Below are 27,818 nucleotides of genomic sequence, written 5' to 3' on the forward strand. Positions count from 1 at the left end.
AACGTGTTAGAATGCATGACATATAATTATAGGCCAGCATGGCAATAAAAGTTGGCTGTGACTGCAGCTGCATTCTACTGTATGTAGCATGACCTTTTTTTATTTAAAGTGTTTGATTAATACATGGCTGGCATATAACATGGAAAAAGCTGGAACACTGGTTTGGCATTGTAGTGCTGCAACTGTAATGAGCTGATATGCTTATCACTGAATCAGCTTCCCCAGCAGCATCATTTAATATACAATAATACACAAAAATTCTACACAGAGCACCACATCACAATATCATTTTTATTGCAGCATGTTGCAAATGGCTGGAGGAGATTTTTGCTGTAAAAGTAACTATTGTAAGACCATCTCATTGCATATGTATTAATTAAAGGGGAACTATCGCGAAAATTAAAATTTGATATAAGCTTCAGCATACTGAAGTAAGAAACTTTCCAAATATAATCAATGAAAAATTCAGTATTGTCTGAAATAATCAAGTTCATCTTCACTATTCCTCTCTCAGCATCTGTTTCTTTTCATTCTGTCTTCATGCAGGAGTTGGGTGTCAGATAGTCATTGACAGTTAGATCTAATATATCTGATAGGGGGGCTCCTTTTGCCTAGAAGATGTATTAGAGCTCACGCTATTAAAATCCCCAGAAATCATGACTCTCTACATGCAGAATTTGTGCAAAAGGCAGTTATTTTGTTAGATTTTGTTTGTACTGGAATCAATTGTTTAAGCGAGCTCTGCTAGTAAAGAAAGCCACCTATAAGATATATTGGATCTAACTGTCAATGAATATCTGACACATTTTTATTTCCGCTATAGTTCCCCTAAGCTCAGGGTCCCTTCTGCCATAAGGCAAGGCAATACGGCAGGGGTCCCCAACCTTTTTCACCCATGAGCCACAATGAAATGTAAGAAGGGCCAGAGAGCAACATAATCTGAAAAAAGTTCCCCAAGAATGCCAACAAAGGGCTGTGATTGGCTATTTGGTAGCCTCTATGTGAACTGGCAGCCTACAGAAGGCTCTGTTTGGCAACACAACTGGTTTTTATGCAACCAAAAGTTTCCTTGAAGCCTAGAATTCAAAAATAAGCACCTGCTTTGAGGCCACTGAGAGCAACATCCAAGGGGTTGGGGAGCAACATGTTGCTCACGAGCTACTGGTTGGGGACCACTGCAATACGGTAACACCCTTATCTGGCCAGGGGCCAGCAAAAAGCCATCTGTAGGGGTGGCTCTTAAGACACTTGAAGAGACAAACTCTTTTTTTTTATTAACATTTGGTTTGAGTTTTTTTTTTTAGCTAGGTGAGGGTAACAGTGCTTTATACACAACAGAACCCTCACTGTCTATATCTGAACAGGAAGACAGGAGGGGGAGGAAGCATCTTCCACTGCCTCAGGAGGCATAACGGCTAAATGACACTCAGTTAGATGGCAGGCAATATCATCCAGTCATCTGATTGGAAAGGCCTAAAGCTGGTTCCTTGGACAGACGGGCTTTCCCCAAAAGTTTGTGTGATTTTCCTTGCACTTAAATGTCTAGGGCTCTGTCTGGTCCATCAAGAGGAATCTGTGCACCTTTGTTTGTTTTTTTTATGTTCTGTAGTGAACTTTGACTTGCAAAAGTTTTGTTCTTGGGCGTGAGCACCAGTGCTTGATAGTATATGTTAGAGTGTGCACAATAAAATATTATATTGCACTTCTTGTGTTTTGAGCACCATCGGAGTTGAAAAGCTACTGTAAGAAGCCAACAGGTGATGAGGTATCAAGTCTTCAGAGAGGTACAACAACGTATCTTGAGCATTGCCTGGCCCTCACATAACCTTAGATCTTGTGCATACTGTCCTTGTGTGATAGCAGTCTGCCTGCATATGAAACCAAATGTGAATGCCACTAGGGCACCAGTCACTTGCACTAAAATCAGTCCATGGATGTGAGTGTCTTCAGACTGTGAGCACGTATATCTAGTTGTAAGTCCTTAATAAAAACCACTATCAGTCCTTTAAGTGTGATCTCTGCTCCTGTACCCACTCCTGGATGAGATGATTAGCAATGGCAAGCTTTGGAGGTACCCAGACAGGTACAGTTCCATCCTCCTGTTTGGGAGGCACCTTCTGCCATTTTAGAGCTTCTTCCACCTCTTCCAAACTGAACCACTTTGCTGATTCTATTTCCGCTGTGTTAATACAGAGCTGAAAACAAAGCAACAGAAATTATTTTAAAAAATACTATATTCAGAATTCACTTTGTTTTCCCATTTTTTTAAAGCTTCACCATATTCTTGTAGCATGTTTGGAACTACAGTGGATTTCAATAATCAGCTTCTTTTTAACCACTTCAGCCTGTAAACAATGGATTTCCGAAATCAGATCTATCAGTGTTACCCATAACTATGACTGGTGCTACTCATTAATTGGCATAAACGTCAGAAATTCCAGCTGAGAAAAAAACAGAAATCACCCGGTATAAGCCTAGTGTACAAGCTGCATTGCCCTCCCTGTATCAGACAAAGAATGCAAAGAATGGTTAAAAGAATATTTAACCATATATATATATATATATATATATTTAACCATTTGTAGTTGCACTGTTAATGAGACATTGCAGCAAGGAGTAGGTGTCAAAATATTCCCCATTTTACTGCTACACTAACTCCCAACTCAAAAGCTCTAGCAATTATGGGAGTTTTCTGTATTTTACTCTATGTTTCGTGTCTAATATTATGTAAATTGTAACTTGATGTACACAGCAATATAATAAATCTATTCCTAAATTTAAATTAATTAATCGCTTGCTTCCCAAATACCTGAAGTTTACTCACACAAAAATAATCCCATTGGTTATTAGGAATCCCAAATAAAAGTCTGGAGTAGGTAAATGGATCATGTTATTAAAAAGCAGCTCCAGCACTCGGCAGGGTTAATTCTACAGTGTCTCGATGCTCATTCCCACCCAGGTCTGGATTGAGAATTAAAATAGGCCCTGGCATTTCAGGTACACAGAGGCCCAAAACAGCCCACTAAATACTGACTTTCTATGGCACCTTATAGCAGCCCCTCTGGCATTTGCCAGAGCCCACAGATTGCCAGTCCGGGCCTGTTCCCACCTCTTGTTTATCTTCCAGTGCTCACCTTCCCTGATCCTGAATAATATCAATTGCCCTGTGATCAGGAAACCAAGACCAGGGAATTTACCTGGTTTGAACCTTGAGTACTTGTCATTATATTGAATTGTTTGTTTGTTTGTAAAATTACTACATTTATGACTTACTGATAATCATTATTATCAGTAAGTCATAAATTTAGTAATTTTACACACCCTACTGGTTTTCAGTTTTCAAAACAGCCATTATTTTGTTAGTGATAGTGTTGATCTCGCTAAACAGTAGTCCTGAAAGATTTGCTTATAAAATGCAGTACCTCTTCCTGTAGCACAGTGGCGTGGCATGCCAACATTAGTGAGCTGTTAGGAAAAGGCCAGTGCTGAGATGCAGAATATCTGATTGACTCAACTTCCAGCCCCACTTCCTCTGCCACTTCTCTCCGGACTGTCTCCTCCAGTGTTTCCCCTGAAACACACCAAATATTTTACAAGAGAAAGGCTAAGGGATACAGGTAGTTTTATACACTTATAAAGAAGAGGGAGATAGAGCCTGAATCAATATTAACAATTCTTGCTAACAGACTAAGGCTTAAAATAGGACATAGTGTATGAATATCCTTGGAGTGAGTGGGTGGCCCTTGAATAACTAAGTGAGAATACATATGGACGTTTTTTTACCCCGCCAAAGCCATGCCATATCCCTGTGGGGAGATGCTTCTTAGCTGCTGTGAACTCCGAGGCCAGAATCTGCACAGAGGGGTGAGTAAAAAATTAGGGGCATTTGCCCGGGGGGGGGCAGGTAGGCTGGGGGGAGGAGGAAGTGGGGTCTACCCAGGGTAGGGGGAGGGTTTTTTTTTATTATGGGTTGAATTCTCCTTTAATCTTTGGTTATTTGTTGGGGGATGCTTAAAGGTATAGTCTAGCAACATCTGGGGACTCACTTAAATTTATGTTATAGTAGGCTGCACACTTAAATAATAATCAAGAAACTCAAACTCGGTGGTATTACAAAAGCAAACATGTCTTTATATAAAGATTTGCAATTACATTATTGTATTATTATTGAATAATTCAATACAAACAGAGCACATCAGTGCAAACCATGCATAGTTCAAATACAAACCACCAGAATATAAGGAAGCGGATACACTGGCCAAAAATAAGAATTACCAACGTTTTGGCGATAAGCCTTTTTTTGTAAGTTTTAGTTACCTCATGGGGGTGCAGTTGGGCTTTATGCACTTTGTCTTATTATACACCTTCTATTGGTAACTTTATTAGTGTGCCCTTCATCTTTAAACAGATAATGCACAGATAATAATTGCTTACCTATATCACAGAAACCTGAGAGAGCAGTGTACATTCCTGCCGGGAAGGAGTCCTGTCGAGCAAGCAGGCAGCGCTTTCTGTGTGATACCAGAGTGATAATCACTGGGGACATCTAAACCAGAATTAACACAGGGTTCATTACAGTTCATTATTGCAACACATCAGCAAATAAATATTATTTTAACAATCTTCAGCTTTATAAGAAGGTAAGGGAAATATTATATGAATCTACAGGAACAGTAAAACATAAGGACAAAATAGAAGAGTCACTCCCCCTTTCTGACACACTGGTAAGTGAAGAAAATGGGTCACTGGGTGCTGCTAAATGCAGCTAGGGGTCAGCCTTGTGTAAGAATTCAGTTCTTTCTTCAGTCTCATTGATTCTGGCACAATTACCTTTCCATCACACATAAGAAAAATCAATCAGCCTAGCCTGAGGATTGTACTTTTTAAGGGAATTTATCTTCCTTTTCTGCATCTAAATGACAGTGCTGTATCGAAAAAGTCTATTGAGGCCAAGCAGCTAATCTTAGGGTAAATGGGTAACAAAGGTTACAGAGTAAAACTGGAGGATTTAGAGAGCATGTTCCTTTGAGCTTACAATCTAAAGAAATGAAATGAGAAACAGCTAGAAATAAACAAGGTTACTGGAAAGAACTGGTGGCATGCCCACCTCTGATAATTCAATGTGCATCAAATTCGCTTCTTTAAACCTCTTTGGGTGGGGGCATGTGATAGTAAAAAGTACTACTAAAATGTCCCATCTCTATTAACACTGAATAATTAAGCTGCACTGAGGCTACAGCTCAGATGATCTCTAGGGAAGAGGACAGCAGAATGAAGGCAAATATACGGGCATATCCAAGCCAGAGATTCCTGTCTGTGTATATCTGGAGATACAGGTGATCATTTCCTTTAAGTTAACCATCAGACATTAAATGGTGGTGCTTAACATTAAATGGTGGTGCTTACCTGAGGGTAATAGATCAATCCATTTCCTTGGCAGACACGCTTGCTCCCGGATAGGTTTTTTTGGGTTGGTTTCCCTGTTTTACTGCAGTACTGGTGACTCTCATGCCAGCGAAGAAGGGCCTGTGCCTGCAAAGAGAGGGGAGTCTTAAATCATTTAACAACATTCCATCAGCAATGTGGACTCCAGGTGCTGCCAGATCCATGATAAAATCTTTCCCATCATTCATTTATTTAAGGTTGAAGCTTCTTTTTGGGCAGGATTGCATCACAACTCAATGCTACCAACAAACAGAGTTAAGGCAGACTGGTGACTAAAAGAGCAGGTAAATAGGCTCGGGCTAGTTTAGCTTACAATTCTCTGCTGAACCCATATGGTATCCACTGAGTAGGAAAAGAGCAAAGACATGTCTCCTTTATATCATTCAGTGATTCAATTCCTTTAAATTTTCATTCAATTTTACTTGCCCTCTGGCAATGTTCCTAACACTTTAAAGCATTATCATTGCCATACCCATCATGGACACATTCATGAAGGAGGTAGCCAGCAGCACAGACACAAGCCTGGGCAAGAAGAAAATCACAAGAGCATCATGTTCAACAAAATATATGCCTTCTCCCAACTATGAATGCTGATATGTGTTAGAACAAGCTACCGGCCCCCAGGGAAGAAATTAACATAATATTTATTCCTTACAGGCCCACCAGTTAATGAAATGTCCCTCTTTTAAAGCTTTGCATGACATTTATTATACACTCTAATACCTATAAATGAGATATTATTGGAAATCTATACCTATAAAATTACTATTACTATGTACGACTAGCACATGTATAGATCTGAGAAATGACTCTCTTCCCTCTCTGATACCAAATAACAAAGTGTTATATAAACATTTAAACACATAACGAATTGGGGATGTTTAGAGAAAATTTGCCAAAAATTCGCTGCCACTTCTATTTGCTAAATGGTGAAGAGGACAATTCACAAGTGAAAAACCTCAGCACTTGAGAATTTTTGCACCATTTCGTCAGCGAAAATCCAGTAATTTATCGATGTGCGAACGCTACCCTTTACACTAAAGTGTATTTCACCAGGTTCAGGCTGGCAAACTCCCATTATAAAGATAGAGCAGCCACTTTTAAATCGCAATCAACATTGCCCTTTCCATGCTACTTTTCTCCATGCCAAAATTCTCTAGCGAAAATTTGTCAGAGAATTTTCCCTATCACTATTGTATGGGAAAATATACTGGCAATTTTCGCAGAGAATTTTCGCCCCGAAAAAAATCACAATTCTCTCGACAAAGTCAACTTACGATTTTTAGTAAATATGGAGATGTGTTGTGAAAATACACCTGGCGAAGCGAACTGTAGTGAAGTTAGGTGAAGAGAAAATTCACACTTTAGTAAAGGTGCCCCAAAGAATAATGACCAACTGTCAAATATTCATATATAAGTAGTTACCCAATGGAAAGGCTTCTTTCGGTAGCCTCTGGATAACACACAAAGGTTAATGTCAGAGTGATAAGGAGTGGTGACAGACAGACCTCTCCCCCTCTGAGGCAAATTGGAGAGGCTTCCGCTGGGGTTTTTTGCCTTCCTCTGGATCAACTGGCAGTTAGGCAGGTTATATACAGTTTATAGACTTAAAAGGTTGATCTTGATGAACGTGTGTCTTTTTTCAACCAAACTTACTATGTTACTAAGTGACATTACAAGGGGGCTTTAAAAGACATATTGTGTTAAAAAACCCTCTAAATATAAAAGGGATGTTCTTAAAAAAATGTTCCTGCACTGTAGGGTAGAGACCAATTAGCAGCTAGGCTGACCTGATAGGGAACTGTCTTCGCTTTTTTGACTGCAGGGCTGTGATTGACTATTCCCTCCTACTGTGCTTCTGGCAATGACTGTTAGAACACGCCCACTCCTCATTTAAAACAAAGAGAGGGATAATAACAGATCTATAGGGAGCTCCAATAAAGGGGACATTTTTTTATATGGTGGAAGCTGACACATATATTATTCCTTTTGCCTACAAGATTAGGGGGGATTGTCATATATTACATATCTCTCCTTTAAAAATGCTGGAGGTCCACCTGTAACTATGTGTGGTTCAAGCAAAGTGCATCCCATTGATTAATATGGGAAAAGGTGACAAGAAGAGAGAGTCATTTTTACTGTTTGCTGTCTGGTAACAAGTAGGCAAAGCATGCAGTCTAATATCAGCCAAAGGCCCCACATAACCTGTTCCGACCTTCTGACATGTGCCTTTATATAGTGTGAGCTAGTAACTGGGCATTGTATGATTATAAAGGCAAGTCAGTACTTTACTGTTCATCATTTGACCACAGGATGGCCGTTTAAGTGATCATGGCAGTTTGATTTCATGTTATTTTTATAAACGTGCAGTCAATTGCAGGCAACACAAGCGGTCACGGGGCAGATTTATCAAGAGTCAAATTGAAAATTTAAATTTGAATTTTCGAGTTTTTTTTCTATGGTCAAAACTGTCAAATTCGACTAGGGAGCTATTCAATTTTGATTCAAGTTTTTCAAAAAAATGTAATTCGATTTTAGAGACTTAACGAGTTTAAGAACTCAAATTCGACTGTTTACCACCTAAAACCTGCTGAATTGTTTAAGTCAATGGGAGACGTCCAGGGATCAATTTGGAGTTGTTTGCAGCCTTCTTGACATTCGAGTTTTTAAAATTCTAATCGAAATCGGGTCAATCCTATTCACCCGAGTTTGATTTTTAAAATAAATTTCAATTGGTCGAATTTAAAGTTAATGGGAGTTTTAAAAAACTCATTTTAAATTCGACCCTTGATAAATGTGCCTCTACGTGTGCCATTGCCAGGTTTATTGATATTTCATGCCTTGTGGGGGTGGCCATATTGCTTACCCATTGCTTGGTGTAATGATCTGTTTGTTTCAAACAAACATGGTAGAATGGTTTTCATGTGATTGCTATCAGTATATTTACATGTTCTGTTTCTTACCAGCAATCAGTACCTAGTGACTTCCATTGGGCTTTTCCTTGTGGGATTTTTTTTTCCTTATGTGTATTTTTATTTAGCTGCACATCAGGTCTGTGCCCAGTGATAAGCATAGAGCATGCTTGTGATCTCTATTCATATTCTGCACAGCTGCAACAACAAACAGTATCTGTCTAAAAACCCTACCCCCCTACCCTACATAGACCCCCCTCCCTACTTCCTCCCGGCCTACCTGGTACCCAGGGCAAATGCCCCTAACTTTTTACTTACCACTTACATTTTTCGTGACTTTCGGCGCAGTTGTTCGGGACCGGAATATTACTCCAACTGCTTCCGAAGTTTAACTAAGAAAAGAAGATGGCTGCCGTGAAGTCCCAAGGACAGAATCTGCACCAAGGGGTAAGTAAAAAGTTAGGGGCATTTGCCCTGGGTACCAGGTAGGCCGGGGGGGTCTATGTAGGGTGGGGTCTTTTTATGTTACGGGTTGAATTCTCCTTTAATGGTGGTTGACTGTTGATTCCGACCACTACAAAAATGAGTTGTAAAGAATACTTACTGCTTGGTATTTGGAAGTTACCTGTGACATCAGAGGAGTATCCTTTACTCTAAGCTGTAGAGAGGCTTTGCGTAGATCTGTGAATTTTCCACCCAATTCTGTCTCCAACCTTGATCTTTCCAGTGATCCTAAAACACATTAAAAAATGTAAAAGAATATTCAATCCACACGATATGATGAGTGTGTGTGGTACGAGGGAGGGAGGGACGGCATTGGGAGGCTGCCTCAGAGGACACCAAAATAACCCCTGCCTCTACTTACCAAGATCAATGGCAAATTCTGCAGAGCAAGAATCCGAACAGCCAATAAGGACAGATTCCTCCATCATCTGCTCGTTCCTCTCATGTTCAATAAGAATTTTGTGTAACTCTAGTTCGATCAGAAAGGCAAGGAACATATTTAGCAAAGTTCACGTGGGTAGGTGGAAAGTACACATTTCCATTGAGTATATCCCACAAATATTTGCTGCTATTATCAGGATACCCATAAACCATGAGTTCAGTATTACACTGCAGTAAGTGATTGCTACCAATCAAATTTTTACTCTAATGGTGCTACAGCATGCTAATCACTGATTGGTTGCTCTTGATTTCTGCCCACAAGCAAATTGCCCAATGCTGTTAAATGAGCCCCACTGATCTAAACAGCCAAAACTCAAGTACAAATATAAAGTAGAACCCCCATTTTACTTTTGTAAAATCCAGAAAAATGTAAAATCAGGGAAATGTATTATGAATACCATATACAGTATGTGGGACCACAAAACAACAAATGTAAAATGAGGGAAAACTTAAAAACAGGGGATGTAAAATTGATTTTACTGGTGCATTTGTTTCATAGATCTAAATCCAAAGATTTTCTGCTTTTTCACTTATTTTCTAGTTAGTTATTGTTATCTTCAGCTGTAATTGATATTAGGCTTTAAAACCCATGAGGAATGAAACAGTGGTGCGTGCTTGCTTGTCTTGAAAGTGGCTGCTGAAATCCTGTTAAAGAGACAGGCAAATACCCAGTAAAGAAGCATTTCCTGAGGGAACGCATGTGTTTATGACCATTATGGGTTAAAAAGCAGATGTGCTGAGAGGCAGACACTCGGTTACTACGTGTGGGCAGAAAGACTCTGAATGTTACGAGGCATGAGGTTGTAAAGGGGCTGACATTTGTGATTCAGATGTTGATTCCTTCTAAAAATCCAGTACATTATCTTCTGCCCCAATACAGTAGTGTAATTGTTTTTTCTGTTTGCTGTGCTACCAAGAGTATAAACTTGTATACTTTTAGCAGAGATCTTCTGTGCCCTGCATAAGCACAAATTGTTGCAGTAAGACTTTTTCTGGCAATTGCCATTGATCAACATATTTATCAAGGTCCGAATATCCGAAACTCGAATAATTCGTAGTTTTCGGAGGAAAAAAAAAATACGAATTTTTCGAGATTTATTAAAGTCCAATGGTCTAAAAACTCTGAATCCGAAACCCTGGCATCTAAAAGCTCTCGAGGTCCTGTATAAGTCAATGGGGAAGGTCCCAGTGTCGGCACTGATGTCCGTACCGATATCCAACGAGTTTGTGGTTTCTGTGCAAAAAACTACGAAAACTACAAAAAAAACTTAGTTTTTGCGCAAACCTCTGAACAATTCAGAGTTTTTGGGGAAAGCTCCGAAATTTGCAGACTTTTTTCAGGCTTTTTCCCTTCATAAATAAGGTCCGTTCGGGCAATCGGAGTTGCTCAGATTTCTAACTAAGAAATACTGAGATAAATTCGGACCTTGATAAATAACCCCCTATGTGTTTATTCCAGAGTTGTTCTCGGTCTTAACTGGGAAGTCTGGTCCACCATATATGAAACTAGGGATGCGCCAAATCCATAATAATTCGGCAACTCTTAATTTGCTATTTTGTGGAAGTTTTAATTTGCAAGGCAATTTTTCAATTCAAGATTTTAAAATTAATTTTAAATTTGGCAGACTTTGAATATCATGGGAAAATGCGATTTCACTGTGATTGAGTTGTATTTCATGTTTTTACATGGTTTGAGTTTTTGAATTATATATTTTTCAGTAATTTTTTTTTTTACCTGAAGAACTGACAGCTGGAAAAGAATAGCTGCTGCCTATGTTTCGCAGGAATGGAGAGAGATTGTGAAAGAGATAAAATGATCCTAATTTCAGAGCTTGCCGGCAAATGTCATCATTTTCCTTTAAGTGAAACAGGTACCTGTAAAAAGTGACAACACATAATTGGTCGTACTGGGATTTAGAAGAGTATACTGTAAAAATGTGTTACTTAATGAGGAGGGAAATGTGAATATAAATGCAAAAATGTATGTTAAAGGGAAAACAGAAAATGTGATATAAGCTTTCTCATAGAAATAAGAAAGCAAAAATTAAAGGGGATGCAAATATTTTAGGCACTCCCAGAGACTCTAGTTGCTACTTGATCCTACCCAAGGCCAGTGCTCCTCTTCTTTAAAAAATGCATTGGCCAGGGGTACTGTTTGCAGCAGTCTGGTTCTGCCTTATGGCAGAGCTTATAACATTGCACACGTTAGAGCCATCAACTGTTCAAAATCCAGTCAACTAACCCAAAGAGCAATCAAATAGCCAGAAAACCTCCATTCATTGGAGCTTATTTAGTGTGCCTGAAAAATTACATGTGGAAGTTAAAAAAAAAAGATGATATTTTGGAGATGCAGTATTCATTTAACCTACAAATGGATAAGTCTCTGTTGAAGGCCACAAATGGCCACAAGCATGCTGGTACCCACCATCAAGAACAAAATACTAAAGTAGGTATTTATGATTATTCAACCAAATAATTTGGGATTGATTCAGTGAGTTCTTTGATGCCAATCTGGGTGACATGACAGAATTTTTCAACAAGAACCCCCAGCCCTGTGTTGTAAAACTACCAGTAGAACTGTCTATTTTCCTTCCTTTGGATCATTATAGAGGGGAGTTTCCCATTAATTAGAATTCATGGGTGTATATATTTTTAATCCACTCACTAGTGATGTTTGGGTCGACCCGAAGCCATCGGGACCTGCGAGTTGGAGTGGGTTCAGGCCCAACTTTCACACAAAGTTTGCAGGCTGCGGTCGGGCTGAACTTAATCAACCTCCTAGCGCCCCACTTCCTCCAGACGCGCTCCTTTTCATATATCTGTGCGACAGCGCGCCCCGAACTCTTTTTTAGTGACCTCACGGCAGTCGCAGGTATATAAATGGAATCGTACTGGAGTTTAGGGTCAGGTGCGGGTTCTTGGGAGTTGGGTTAGGGTCAAGTTTTTCTCAACTCGCACATCACTAACACTCACACCTACTAGGTAACAGTGTTTGTACTGTTTGGTATTCTTTATAACTCAAAAAATATTGGATCCCATGCATTATTTTTATATCTGCCTTTTACTCATTATACTAGCCTCTTGCAATTATTCTTTTTATTTTGGGTTGTTTAATGTCCAAAAATTGGAAATCTTTTCATGACATGCATTTTACCAATTTTTATCTCAAACATTATTTTCTAATATTCAAACTGTAACATCTAAGAAGTAAGTTTTTTTTGTTACTGTATATTATAGAGACATGCTTCCTCGTATATTCATTTTACAGAAGAGGAACATGCGCATTCGTATAATTCACTGCCAGACAGACTTTTTCCAAAGTACCATGTGAGGAGGTTGCCGAAAAAATATATTTTAGTGGCTTTTATAAGCCATCCGCCTTCCCACAATATTCCTGTGCTAGAATCCATTTTAGCAAATGGCATGTTAGGAGCTAAATGTGTGTTCTGTTCAAGGATAAAATTACACACTGGGAAAGGCACATAGGAAAAGTTTAGATGATGGTCAATTTCTAATTTTAGAATAAATGTTACTTTACTGTCTATATAACGAGGATTAGAGTAAAGATGGCATAAACTGGCAGTTTAAATGTGTTTTCATTCATTCCAGGAAAAAGACACGTCTTAGCAAACTTCAATTTCTTGATTATGCTTTGGTTCTTCCAAATTTACACATTACACCTACTCACCTCATACAAACAGCCAATCACATAAGCCCAAGATCTCCCAGGCTGCAATTTGTATGCAGATAGCTGCTGCTGCTGCCCAGGACAAGCCACTGCCGTCTGCCTCAAGTCGGTACCCATACTGCAGTTCCTTAATCTTCTCTAGCCCAGTAAACTGCCACCTACAACTTTGTCTGCCATGTACCACCCTCTTTGTGAATCCAACTTCAGTGTTATCTGTATGACATTGCTTGTATGCTATGTGCAGAACTGAGCCACAATTTAACTGAAACATGCGGACAGCTTTACAAACATTGGTACTAAATTGCACATGTGCAGTTGCCAAAGGAACCAATCACTGCTTAGAGACAAAGAGCAAGAGAGGAAACAATTGAGTTTATACATTTAGAATGAATAGTGTGATAGAAGTAGAGAGAAAAATGAAGGGAGAAAGATTGAGGTCTGTTAAAAAAGTCAAAGGCTCAAAATGATAAAGGGGTGGGTAGGTGATGAAAAAGGAAAGAACAAAAAAGGCGAGAAACAGATATTACTTTTGATAGCAATTAGATTTATAAATAACTTTAAGTGCAAAGACAAACAATGCTACTTGTCGCCAGTGTTTTGTTGCGGCTTCAAAATGCAGGCAACAAGTAGCACTGTGTATCAGCCCCATAACCATTAAATATTTATATCTAACAAATTGCTTAGAATAGCCTTTTCATTGTGCAAAATCAGTTTTTGAGTGGAGGATCCCTCCAGGAATAATATGGTTGAATATTTATTATAAATATCAACTTTCTTTTTTTGTTTTCTACTACCTGCTGATTCATTATACAGATATGTTTTTTTCCATTAGGCGTTTCAACATTTAGCTGCAGTTCATCGCTGCTGTATGATTATAAATATATGCATTTTACTATTTATATTGTATATTACTATTTAACTATGTATATTGTTTCATGATACAACCTGCTGTTTATGTGCCAGCTATGCTAGCATTATGATTTAACGGCTTTGTCATGTTACCATCTTTATTTGATTAATACTGGCAAGTCAATAAACTTAAAGTGGACCTGTCACCCAGACATAATAAAAAAGTCCTGAATAATAAAAATCCTGAAATTAAACATGAAATTAAACATGAAATTAAACATGAAAACATTTATTCAAGCGTTCATAGCTAGTGTAAACTAATTTAAAAATCTCAGCTGTCAATCAAATATTGCCTGCCCTTCCTCTATGCCTTAGGCATAGAGGCGGGGCAGACAATTGCTTTCACTTTTCATTCAACACTTCCTAGATGTCCCTGCTCTCCACACATTCTCTTCACCATTTAATTGTGTAACCAGTGCATGGGGATTGACATCAGGTCCCCCATTCTGGTGCACAAACAAGATTCTGAGATGATGCAAGGCTTGTCTTAATAACAGTGTCCACAAAATGGCTCCTGCCTTCTTGCTATAATTATGAGTTCACAGACAGATGGAAACAAGATTCAAATAATGTATACAGTGTAAATAAAGTTCATTTTGCTTGACTCACATGATAAAATTTAATTTGGAATAATTTTTTTGGATGACAGGTCCCCTTTAAGATGAAGTTCACCTTTAAACTGAGTTTTAATACTGTGTCTTATCAGTTTTTCCACTGGTTTGTATTTTTTACATTGTTTTCTCTGATAATAGTTTATTAGATTTTCTCTGATAATAGTTTATTAGATTTTCTGTTTGGCTTATTCCAGCCTACAACTAAACATTCTGTCTGGTTGTTGGGGTCACTGACATCGGCTTTATCCCCCATTCTGACTTGTACACCGCTGCCTGGTTAATAGAGTAATTTAGCCATAGCAACCAGATAGCAGGCAACATTTCCTGCATTAGAGCAGTGCAACAAAAAATGTTAGTAATCGAAGTCACAAAATAACAAAAAATGAAGGCTAATTGCAATGTGCCTTAGAATGTAATGCTCTAAACAAACCCTTACATTTTCTTCTGCTAACTGTATGTTTATAATACAGGTATGGGATTCCTTATCTGGAAACCCAGAAAGTTCCGAATTATGGAATGGCCGTCTCCCATAGACTCCATTATAATCAAATAATAACTTTTTTTTAAAATTATTTCATTTTTCTCTGTAATAATAAAACAGTAGCTTGTACTTGATCCCAACTAAGAGATAATTAATCCTTATTGGAGGCAAAACTAACCTATTGGGTTTATTTAATGTTTACATGATTTCCTAGTAGTCTTAAGGTATGAAGATCCTAATTATGGAAAATTACCTTTACCTTTAGTTCCATATTTAGTCTGCGGCCCTGTGTAGTTATAAAATATATTGGTGATGTCTATCTTTATATAATACACAAGAGCCATGAATATCCTGTAAATTATATCCTAATAAACAGTGCTTAGTGATGTGATCGGTTATAATCTGAGTTTAGTGATGTCATTTCTGTCACATGACTCACTAAAACTTGTGTATTATAATAAATAAAGTACCCCCTGTTGCAAAATATGAGGATATTAGAAGTCACTTGGAGTTCCATGACCTGTATAAAAACACTCAGCCTTTGGCCTTGTGTTTGTATATGATCACAGAACTCCTCATTAACTTATAATATCCTTATATTATACAAAAGGGGAGGTAGCATTATCGCTTATATAAAGACAATTATTGGCCAAAATATGTCTTCAATGACCTGTAACAAAAAGTATTATGTTTGCTGAATAAGGAAATTAAACACTAATTGGCAAATACATTTTCAATGATCATACAGTAAAAGTCAGTGATTATAAAGACAGCATGTAACTACATACCTTGCATTTTTAATATATGAAGAATACAATCGGAAGCACACAGATGTAACTGGACTCAAAATACCAACACCACCAGAGAACATCTTGAAGGTCGATTTAGTAAAACAGGAAAGCCACCTAAAAAAATAAGATACAGTCAAAATCTGCTTCAAAGCAATGATAATATTTCTTCCAATTCAGTGATCCTCATCTTCTCGACAAAATCTGCATATAAGCAATGCCATTTATAACTTTGTTTTTTTTTTGGCATCTAAAGTCAGCAGTATTGTGCCCTGACACATAATATACTTATTACATATTATACGAATAAGCATTAATATAAATGGTTGTGAAAGTTCGCTTCTCAAGGACCGTTGCAACTTGTGCATGATGCACCTATATGGACACAAATAAGCATCTGTTTGGCAAATCATGTGCAAGTTGACTTATACACAATTTTCCATGTATCTAAGTGAGAATGGAGTCACTTCCAGCACACGGGGTTAAAGGGTCTAGATTAAAAAGAAAAACTATCTAACGCCAGATATCGTAGATTGATTGGAAAAGGGATCTGACTTAGGTCAGTACATTCAGGTTTGTATGGAAGAGAAAAAAAAGGTATCCCTTTTCAATCAAATAAACACCAAGGTCAAGTGTTAAGTCCCTAATAGCCCACAGTTTCTATTCAAGCTACTTAAAGAGGAACACGGGGTAAAAATTGTCCCCTGCTAGAGTTTTTTTGTATTGTGTTTAACACTTAACCCAATTGGTCTCTTCTATGTTCCTTATTTCCACCAAATAGTTAAATATATAAAGTGCAAGTGCATAAATTATATAAATGAATTACTTAACCTCTGTTGAGGCTTTTAAATAGTTAAGTGTACAGGTTTATAAAGTGATTCAGTGCGGAGTTAATTCTTGAATAAATATAATTGATGTAAAATTAATTGCTGTATAAGTTCATTCAGAATTCATTCCCAGTGCTTATTTCAATGATGAACAGTGAAGGGTTAAACATTAATTAATATTACATATATAGAATACTGTGGTGCCAAAATTTTTTATTAAATTATTCAATTAACCATATTAGAAAAAAGATCTAATAGCTCTGGTTTCGTAAGAGAAGTGGGAAAAGGAAATATAGGTGGAGAAGTCCCGTGTAATCTAACTGGTCATTTGGCTAACTGCGGGACCCCACAAAGAGGGAAAGTCAGTGCTTCTGGGACTGTGGTCTCGAAATTTACCTTATCTAGCTGTTGTTGAGAGCTAACTTCCTATAAAACCACAAATCCCAGAGCACTTATAGCGAAAACAGATTTTAAGAATAAAGATAAAGGGTCAATATACACCTAGAAACACCTTGGCTAAAATAACACAATAAATAAGACTTGTGCTGAAATGACCTCCCTTTTCCTTTATAAACAGGGCCAGTGTCGGACTGGCCCACCAGGATACCAGGAAAACTTCCGGTGGGCCCAGGGGTCAGTGGGCCCTCATGCTGCTAAACATTTGGCATTTTCATGGCAATTTTGTATTTCCTTAATAAAGAGGCTAAATAGATGGAATATAGATTATAGTATGTAACGAAAAGAGACTAGGAGAATAGAAATTGAGTGAGGAGAGGAAGAAAATAGTACTGAGAGTGGGCCCCTGGTCTAAGGTTTTTGGACGGGCCCCTGGTGCCCCAGTCCGACACTGAACAGGGCAATTTGTTCAGAGCTCCCTACCTACTTTTGAATTAACAAACCCATCCCTTCTCTAAGCAGAAGCCATTAAGCAGATCATTATCAGGGGATTCTCAGTGGACTGGTAATTCATTTTACCTTTGAAGTTCTTCAGGATTAGGAAGTGACAGGAAGTAGTGATGTGCAGATCGCGTTTTTCTTGACTGAAACTGCCCACCTCCCAACCCAAACCCTGCCTGGCCTGCTCCTTCCCCTCTATTTAAACACCCATGCCCAACCAGTGGTGACATCAAGAAAGGGGCAGGCAGGCGCAAGTCTATAAATTGAAGGAATGGAAGCTGTTAGGGTGACACGATTTTGTTTTGTAGTAGCTGGCCCTAATACGATCAACTCGGGGATGTTGGGCTGGTCCGCACATCAACAGAAAGTACTAAAATGAAGCTGGCTTCATATTTTTGTTTAGTACCAAATAACAGAATCCATAGCTAATTCCTAATTTAAATATTAGGCAAAAAGTATGTGCAGCCCCTTACCCTATTCATTTGGCTCATACAGAAAAACAGCATTGGTTTACCAACTGGCTATTTGTCAGTCAGTATTGACTCAACTCACTACTGATACCCTGGAAATTGCACCACTTCCAAGCTGGTGGCAATTTCAGGGTTCCCATGCATCACTACACGCAACTGCAAATCAATCATCAGAGCAGACTGCATTGACACTGCCAAAAATTATTAGGAGCACATATGGAAGCAAGTTGTTTATGGTATCAATGCTCAGTGTTGCATCCATTACAAAACTGCGATTAATGTTGTATTCTCTACAGCCCCAGGGGCATTATGGCAACCCTCAGGGATAAAATATTATGGCTTCCTATTTTCTTTAGAATTTCTCTGTTAAATGATATGTAACCTACTTTAGAGTCATGCGCGGGTCCATTTTTTGCAACCTGTACCCGCAACCTACAATCCGCAACCCAGACCCGCATTCTTACCCGCTTGGACCTGCTACCCGACCCGTAAGTACCTTACCAAGTACCGTAACCCGGCCCCGCAACCCGCTGACCATCAAGAATCAGGAAATGCTGTCATTGTAAACCAGAAGTGACATCATCGGAAGAAGGAGTGATCAGAAAAAAAGGAGTAAAACAGGAAGTCCTATCATCAGAAGTAGACGTGATCAGCAAAAAAAAGAGTAAAAAACGCTATTGAGAAGACCCGCAGAACCGTCGACCTGCGTCTATACCGGCACCTGGAACTTCTACATGGAACCGCAGGTTTTTGCGGGTAACCCGCGGGTACCCGACCCGCTGCAGGACTCTACCCTACTTGTATTGGACTCAGGGTCGAACAGGGTAACTGATGCAGCCCAGCCTCATTTAATCAGCTAAAAAGTGAAAAAAGAGAAAAGAATAAACAGAAACACATTTTGCTTGCCAGTACAAAACAATCATGTTTCATTTTAACAGCTGTCGGGGTCACGAAGCAGCTGGAAACATACAGTCCTTAGCTTTCTCTGCTCACAGTAATGACATTGGCTACTATTAGACAAAGGGAAGCAGACGTGTGCATCTGGAAAAAGCCAAACACTTAAAACTGGTCTCGTTGTTACTGTTGAAGAACTGTAGAAATGTAAATTAAGACTGAACTGATGTATTTGTATGGAGGCTAGGTGCAGAATGTACAATATGTTCAGTACAGGGCTCTGTTAAGCAGCACACTGCACCTTTCAGAAAACATGTCAACAAAGTCACAGCCTCGGCAACTGCCCATCGATTGGGATAAGTAAACAGCAAACTAATTTAATAGTTAGGATACGACTTTTTAACACCGGCTGTTTGGTTCAAAACTGCCAGCTCGAATTTCCGAAACACTGAACTTCTGATTGCCTGTGTTTTTAGGCATTAGGAGAGTGACCCTCCTACATCTAGCTGCAATGATAGGCACAGCGTTGGCCTGAGTGCTGCTACATGGAGTTGAAACGGGGTGAAAATGCTTGCTTTTGAGTTTTCACGACTGAACTTCACTCAGGCTGACATTGTGCCTGTAGGTGGAGATAAACAGGGGGCATATAGGAGCAGTTCTGCTTCTCTCCGCCTGCCTATACACGTATGGGACCTGTTATCCGGAATGCTCGGGACCTGGCTTTTTCTGGATAACGGATCTTTTCGTAATTTGGATCTTCATACTGTAAGCCTACTAGAATATAACTTCAACATTAAATAAACCCTATAGGATTGTTTTGCATCCAATAGAGAGTAGTTATATCTTACTTTGGATCCAGTACACAGTATTGTTGTATTATTACATAGAAAAAGGATATAATTTTTAAAAATTTGAATTATTCGGATAAAATTGAGTCTATGGGAGACAGCCATTCTGTAATTCGGACTTTTCTGGATAATGGGTTTCCCGATAACGGATTCCATACCTGTACTATGCTATTTACCATCCTACCAAACATTGTTGAAAGACTCATGGCTCTGGTATCTAAAAGTTGTTAGACTGTTTACATTTATGCTGCTGTACCACAGAATCAACATCTTAAAGGGAAAATGTACTTAAAATCACATTTTACCAATATTTTTACAACTCTCTACTACTTATTTTACATACTGTTTTTAGGCTCAGATTAAAACTATTCCTTCTGACCATGGTGTCCATTTAAACAATCACCGTTTGTGTTTCTAAATACAGGTATCTGTTATGCAGAATGCTTGGGACATGGGGTTTTCTGTATAAGGGATCTTGCTGTTAGAATCCTGCGTGGAACCAATTCTTGAAACTCAAACCTGACCCAGACCCGCGACCTGCACCCGCATTCTTACCCGCTTCCTGACCCGACCCGCAAGTGCCTTATCCGCAACCCAATCCGTGACCCACTGACCATCAAGAAACAGGAAGTGCTGTCATTGTAAACCAGAAGTGACATCATTAGAAGTAGGCATGGGCAGATCGCACCCAAAAGTTCTACCTGCAACCCCCAGGTTACCTGCCCACTGCAGCACTCTACTTTCTGTAATTTAGATCTTCTTACCTTAAATCTGCTAAGAGTCATCTAAACATTAAAGGGGTGGTTCGCCTTTTAGTTAACTTTTAGTATGTTATAGAATGGCTAATTCTAAGCAACTTTTCAATTCATTATTTATTTATTTTTTATAGTTTTCACATTATTTGCCACTTTCTTCTGACTCTTTCCAGCTTTCAAATTTATGTCAATTAAAAAAGTAAAGAAATTTTTTTTTTGCTTTTTTCATAATCTATTTAGAGCAATCTCAAAAAAACTCTTGCCTGCAGCACATTGATTATTAACGCAAATTCTTTATAATCAACATATATGAACTCTGCCGTGCTCATTCTATGCAATACAGCACTACACTGGATGTCTGAATTTTTACTCTCCATATAGCATGTGCATTTTGCAGGAGTTAGGTTATAAAAGTGAGTGAAGTACAAGGTCTTTAAAATACAAACTGCATGAGTAATCGGTCACTAATTCACGTTTATACACAACTTTTGCCTAGAAAACATTAAATGGATCTGAGCTGGTTAGTATTTAGCTATTCAGAGTGACTGTATCATGGGAAGTGCAATCTGCCCAAAATTGAAAGTGGAGTAAAACATTTGTTTATCGTCTGACACCAAATTCAGAAACATCTTTCATCAACATAAAAGTTGGAGTAACAGTTTCCTCTGTTTCATCTAATAGCAATTTATGCCCCCCCCAACCCAAAACTGTAGTATGTTTTTTAGAAGAGTGCTGTAATCTATATTGTGCTACAGTCAATACAAATGTTTTTAGATGACATTTTAACTAGGCTGTCAAATTTTATCTGAATGAGTTTTCTACAGCTATTATGCATTTAATGAAATAAGTAACCATTTAAGTACATTTAAAAGCATACAGGCTATACAATTTTATATTCTAAACTTGGGTGACATGAAGATCCACTTGGTGGGATATACAAACAGTGTCTGTACTACTGTCTTCTTTGTACACCTACACAAACACCAAGCACTTGTCTTATTTACCCATGTGAACACATACAGCTGCCACGATTAAAATCTCATTAACAAATGCATCCTTACAGTAATGTGAATCAGGCCAGCAAATTCAACTGGAGCATCAGTTCTATAAGCTATTTAGTGCTATACAATGTATCCTGCTGTTAAATATTTCTTCTAAATGACATGTAAGGTGATATTCCCCACAAATAAAGAAATAAAATACAAATAAATAAGTTACACGAAAACTGTCAATATTTGAACATTTCTACTATGCCATGCCAAAGAAACAATTCCTCACTGAGGCAACTTTGGGCGACTATTGAAAACGCATCGCCGCATGTGCATAAGCGCAGGCGACTTTTCATTCTAGCCTATGGGGAAAACGCTGAGGCAGTTCAGGGAGATAGTCGCTCAAAAGACTAGGCAATTAGTCGCCAGTTGACAAAATCTCCTCGTGTGGACTAGCCCTAAGTCTCATTTCTCCCAAGAGACCATAAATAATTACAATTGTATCTTTGCTTATCTCAAATGTTTTAAATGCAGCCACCACACGTATTCTGGGCTCTTGGCTAAAAGCCTCTTATTTAATTACGTTTCAGAAACTGTATCTGGCAGAAGATCAAAGTGAAACTTTGGACATTTCAGTAACAATTTGGGATTGCGGGTTGAGCTGTCAAAATCGGGACAACTGGGAGGTATGCTAAATGAAAAAAATTGCCTTTGCGTGTGCATTGGCTATTACCACTGGTGGACCTACTTCTGTGGCGCTGAATAAAGGTTTAGATTAGGTTTGTTATTCACCTGAATCCGTAACCCTGGATTTGGGGATTCAGTTGAACCCTGAAAAGCAGAGTTCAGTGCATTCCTACTTGTTTCTAAGGAATCACGCAGACATTGTGATGCTGAGCACCAGAAATTACGCCATTCTAAATTCAAAAATCAGGCACACCTGCCCACTGTGCATTGATAAAGAAAACATGTCAACTTGGGTTGAAATTGCATTTTGTAATCTGAACTTCACCTTTTACCTGTAAACAGGGCATAAACGGCAGCACCTATTATCTGAAAACTTGAACAATTAACTTATGATCTGACCTTGTGCTGTGGTTAACATTTTTAATACAGGGGGTGCCTTTATGAAAGAAAGCTATTCCCCATCTATGTCTAGCAGTATAGCTGAGGGGTTACCCCTCACTTCCATGATCATTACAGGTTTTACACGTGAAAGGAAAGGTAGATAGCAGTACCTCGGACAGTACAAGCGCCTAGGAGTTTTACTGCACAGTTGGAATGAGGAGCTAGAAACAAAGTGGGGAGGGGAAGAAATGCACAGGTTAAGGGAATGTTGTTGCAGAGAATTATTAGCAAAATACTTCCTTTAGAAAGGAAGTGACGTGCATTTTGGCCAACCTCTGGTCCAGTTTGATCAAAATAATCAACTCTTGTGCTAAATGTTAAAAGGGGAATTGCCTATGCTAGGTAAGCTTTTGCCTTGAGTGCACATGGATACATTGCTTTGCCAATATTATATACGTCTGGTAATTCATAAGGCTACATGGAGCAATGGGGAAAATTAAAACAGTTAAAATCAAACACCCAGCGGTTTGGTATGGGTTACAGCGTATGGACAATTACTGGCAAAGTTTGTCCATAACCCTGTAAATATTCAGTGAACAGTAGTCAAATGAAAGCGTTACAAATGCATGCCTTATGCACATAGGCCAGACTTTCCTGTGGCCGCTCCTCAAAAACCCCATGTGTCCCCAATGATTCGGAAGCAATTAGGATATGCCTGAATCCTGCTGCCCTAGGCCCAGGCCTTTGTGGCCTCCCCACAAATCAAGGCCTGGCATTTGATGTGTGTTTGAGAGTACCTAATCATATCAAATACTTGATTCTATTATATTCTGCCTTTATGTGCTCAGATTTGCATTTTATTACATCAGTGTTTCATTGTGTTGATTTTAATGCAACATGGTGCATTTATTCCGCTTGATGCACGTTTATAATGCAGAAAGATGTGTGCTGAACAGACACTTTAAAAAAAATGGGACTACAAACAACCCTTGTAAGACATTAAGCTATTGTTTTATAGGAAATGTTGAAACACCCATAGCTAGTATTTGTTCCAATAACATTAATTACAAAGTCAGGTCTAGTGTTGTCCAACACAGTAGGAGGGCTGTAGGCAGATGGGAGCAAACAGGAAAGCAGCACATCACTGCCAGGTCACTGTGATCAACACTTGCAAATTAAGAGGCAAGTGAGCAAAGTTTTTGGGTACAACTATCTCAGGTGAAACCTACTAAGCTCTTAAGACTGGTCCTAGACGTGGCCATTTATCATAGGTGGTGCAACTTTCCTGCTGTGATTAAACAACATGGGAAACACTGTAATGTGTGGTGGGCTGCAGTCAATATTTAAACTAAAGTCCCCTATACACGGGCCGATAAAAGCTGCTGACAGACCGAGTCGGCAGCTTATTGGCTCGTGTGTGGGGCCATCTGACGGGCTTCCCCGGTCGATATCTAACGGAAAATCCCGCCAAGCTTATCTGTGCGTTTATGCGGTCCCGCGATCCGACCACCCATATCGGATGTATTATGATCTGATCATTGGGCCCTAGGGCCCACGATCGGATCAGCCCGATACCGCCCACCTCAATGTGGGCATATCGGGCGACATCGCCAAACGAGGGGAACTCTAGGTCAAAGGCCACCTTTAGAAGCGCTCAATCACATAGTTACAAGAGTCTGGCTACCAGAAAAAGCCAAAACAGCTAATCAGCTTATCATATGTACTTGGTATGGGAGCATTTTTGAGATGAACTCTTTCAATTTCCCCCATTGCCGCAATTTTGCTTCAATGATATTGTTGACCCTAGACCTCTGAACCCGAGGCACCGTTGATTCTCCTTGGTTTTAAAGTATTTTTAGTGGGAGTTAAAGTCTTAGCAACAACAACAGTCTACCAGGAACATAGCACTATATAATAAATGCCTTCAATGTTCAGATAATATTCTGAAAGGTCTTGCATACAATCCCTTTTGGTTTGCACCACTGCTGAGCTGATGGCACCTTCAAAGATGGTACAAACTATACACAAACACACACATACACCAAAAGAGAGGCATGCAACTTCTACCTAGCTGGTGGTGTGTGTTATATACTCAGGGGCACAACTATAGAGGGAGCACACCTTGCAACTGCTAAGAGGTCCAGGGGACAGTGATCAGTTTTATATATGTTTATGAAAATATGACCCATGAACCAAAAGACTTCAGAGCCATTTGTCCAATATATTGAATATTGTACAATTTAGCCACTACTTGATTTGGTCAAATCTACTACCCAACTTGATCAGTCCTGCAAGTCAATGCCTGGTTGGCCAATACCATTACATGCATTTTTAATATTGATACTGAACAACTGGCCATAGAACAATATACTTTATTTGTTTGTTAAGGGAAAATATCAAATGGGAAAAAAAACAAAAAACGCAGATATATTAAGAACCAGTACCAATCTATTCAGTAACATGCATTCTGAATAAAACCCTTTCTGAACATTTTTACTGCAAATTCAACAAAAGAAACTGGTATACAGGACAGAGAGACTTATGTTACAATATTCAAATGATATGGTTACACAATACAGCTTAAAAATTAATTAAAAGCAAAAATACATTAACTGTTCCAGCTTCAAATTTTAGTGCAAACAAAAGAGAAAAAATATCAAAAATATATAGAATTAAAATGTATACAAGCTGATCAGTCCTCCAGACTGCCCTGCCAACATAAAGCAAATGATGAATGTTAGTTTAAAGCAAAAGTTCAGGGAAACCTCCATTCTACATAATCTGATTTTATGTTTCCCTGCAATGTTACACTGTTTTTCCTGTGGCCCCACCAATATATAATGCATAATACATTTCCCTGATTTTCCTGGATTTTACAACATTTTTTTCTGATCTCTTAAAAAACGTAATGTGGGGATTCTACTTTATGTATGAATGGATATTATTTTATATCACATGCACTTTTCAAGATGGACTTCAAGCAAAAACAAATACAGAACGACAGTGTGACCCTAAAGCGGAATGCGGGTGTTTGTGGGAAAGGCAGTTTGGTTACCAGCAAGATTGAACTCTTTTCCAGACATAGGAAAAAGCCTGACAGACAATTATGGCAGCTATTGATTTATGGGATATATAGTTGTGAAAGGTATCTCTTTTTAACCTGTTAATTCTAGCGCACTGTGACCTGCCCCTATATAAATCCAATCCCCACTCGTTCTTGCTCTTACATTGGTGGTAGCATTTGATCCTACACAAACAAATTGGGAGATATGTTGCAGTTGTCCAGCAATACCTTAGAGGGACATAGTGCAGGTGGAACAGTTCCAAAGAAAGTTGCAGTTACAGAAGGCAACATGAATATGGCCCTGTATAAAATTAGAGACAGGGCCGGTCCTACCAACTGCAGGGCCCAATTGGAACCATTTTGGCGGGCCCAATTGGAACCATTTTGGCGGGCCCCAACCCCCCCCCCCTGCTGTCTGGTTAAGGGTTCCAGTGCTGGGTGGGAAACTAGTGACTGATTCTCCGTTCCCCTAAGTGATTGCTGCCAATTGGGGTTGGGGGGGCTGGGCCACTGTGTTGTTGGGGGCAGGCTGGGTAATTACTAAAAGCTCCTGGCTCCTTATCCAAGTGGCATACCTCCCAACATCTGAAAAACAGAAATAGGGGCAAAAACATTTGCAGTGCATCAGTTTTTGCCATGTCTACTTTATGTACATGCTCCCTAAATACCACACCTACAGTCAGAAAAAGGCAAATTAAAAAAAAAATTAATGAAGACCAATTGAATAGTTTCTTAGAATCTATAACACTCAGTAACATACTAAAAGTTAACTGAAAGTGAACCACCCCTTTAAATAATCCCAATAGACTGGTTTTATCTCCAGTAAGAATTTACTGTACAATGTACTGCTTGGCAAGTAGCAAAGCTCCTGCCTACTTATCCAAGCAGCCTTAGCATACCTCCTAACGTATGAAAAATACGCATCAGTTTTTGCCATGTCCCATAAATATCACACTTATTTTACCAAAACACACCCCCCTTCCATGATTTGATCTTCAATGTGCGCAGCGATCAAAATGCCGCATGTATCTCAGACAGGCAGATTACATAACGGTTACCTATATGAAATGATGAATGTCCTATAACACAAAACAATGAAACTAGGGATGCGCCGAATCCACTATTTTGGATTCAGCCGAACCTCTGAATGCTTCGCGAAAGATTCGGCCGATTATCGAGCTGAATCCATATCAAGCATATGCAAATTAGGATTCAGATTCAGTTCAGCTGGGCAGAAGGATTCGGCCGAATCCTGCTGAAAAAGGCCGAATCCCAAACCGAATCCTGGATTCTGTGCATCCCTAAATGAAACCCATTTACTTTCATTTCTTATATTAATCTCTGTATTATTTCTCCCTCTGCTCCCTGAGGACAGTCTGCTTTTGTGCCTCACTCACTCATTGTGCATCTGTTTAATTCTCCCTTTTTGCCCAGCTGGATAAACTGTGGACACTATTCTGTTAAACAAAGTACAAACAGGCGTAAACATGCAAATAACACACTGGACTGCTGATACTGTCTCTCTGTTGTTTCTAGCACACCCAGCAGCTGACTGAAAAACTGAGAAAAGTTTTTAAGGCTCTTTAGTCATTTGCCAAAGTCTCAGGCAGGTTATGTGTTTAATCTGACAGCCTGCAGTGTCTGCACCCAACAACCAGCGAGAGTAAGAAAACTTTTAGTAGCATTCCACTGTGAGACTCTGCAAATCGGCATAAACTGTACTGAGCAGATCGACTAGCTTTATAATTATTTGGGGAAGTGGGTTGAAATCATTTAATACCTTGTAGTTCTGTGATCTGTCAGTGTCCAGTACGTAAGCAGCCCCAGCTATGAATAAGCACAGTGCAACTACTCCTCTTTCCCCTGCCCTTCACCTTCCCCAGAAAGCGCAGAACAAGGAAGCACGATTGAGATGGCAGCCCTAAGGAATGCTGGGTAGTGTAGTTCCAGAGACTGCTTTTGTAGTGTCATAGCAATGCGGGACATTTAGACTATGAATTCGGGATAGCAAGCTGTGCCTTAAAACCTAGACAGTTGGAGTATGGCTTGGTGTGGAATCCGAAAAGGCCGTTCCTGTATTGCCATGACACCACAAACACAGCCTCTGGAACTACGCTTCCCAGCATTCCATGCTACTGCAATGCCAAGCCAATAGAAGAGCCGCATTTTAAGGTCCGCTTCTTTACTCTAATCTTTCTGGGGAAGGGGAAGGGGGGAGAGGAGT

At 39.2% G+C, this 27,818-nt stretch overlaps 1 protein-coding gene across 3 annotated transcripts; it reads right to left on the minus strand.

Moving 5' to 3' along the window:
• Window positions 1-627: 627 nt before the first annotated feature.
• Window positions 628-27,469, minus strand: nudt13.L (nudix hydrolase 13 L homeolog). 3 transcript variants are annotated; one of them, XM_041568529.1, is made up of 9 exons: window positions 25,823-26,103; window positions 15,783-15,899; window positions 11,038-11,177; window positions 9,223-9,330; window positions 8,983-9,089; window positions 5,407-5,532; window positions 4,435-4,546; window positions 3,423-3,571; window positions 628-2,195 (listed from the first exon to the last, which is right to left on the minus strand). In XM_041568529.1, exons 2-9 carry the CDS (start codon window positions 15,863-15,865, stop codon window positions 1,998-2,000), a joined length of 1,023 nt encoding a protein of 340 aa, XP_041424463.1. In that variant the 5' UTR covers window positions 15,866-15,899; window positions 25,823-26,103; the 3' UTR covers window positions 628-1,997. The 3 variants fall into 3 exon arrangements, with proteins under 3 accessions (XP_041424463.1, XP_018080023.1, NP_001086916.1); NM_001093447.1 differs by lacking the exon at window positions 25,823-26,103 and adding an exon at window positions 27,375-27,469 and having other exon boundaries at window positions 1,591-2,195; XM_018224534.2 differs by lacking the exons at window positions 11,038-11,177; window positions 25,823-26,103.
• Window positions 27,470-27,818: the final 349 nt, after the last annotated feature.

The sequence above is a fragment of the Xenopus laevis genome, chromosome 7L (assembly GCF_017654675.1).
Source record: "Xenopus laevis strain J_2021 chromosome 7L, Xenopus_laevis_v10.1, whole genome shotgun sequence".
Classification (NCBI taxonomy): domain Eukaryota; kingdom Metazoa; phylum Chordata; class Amphibia; order Anura; family Pipidae; genus Xenopus; species Xenopus laevis.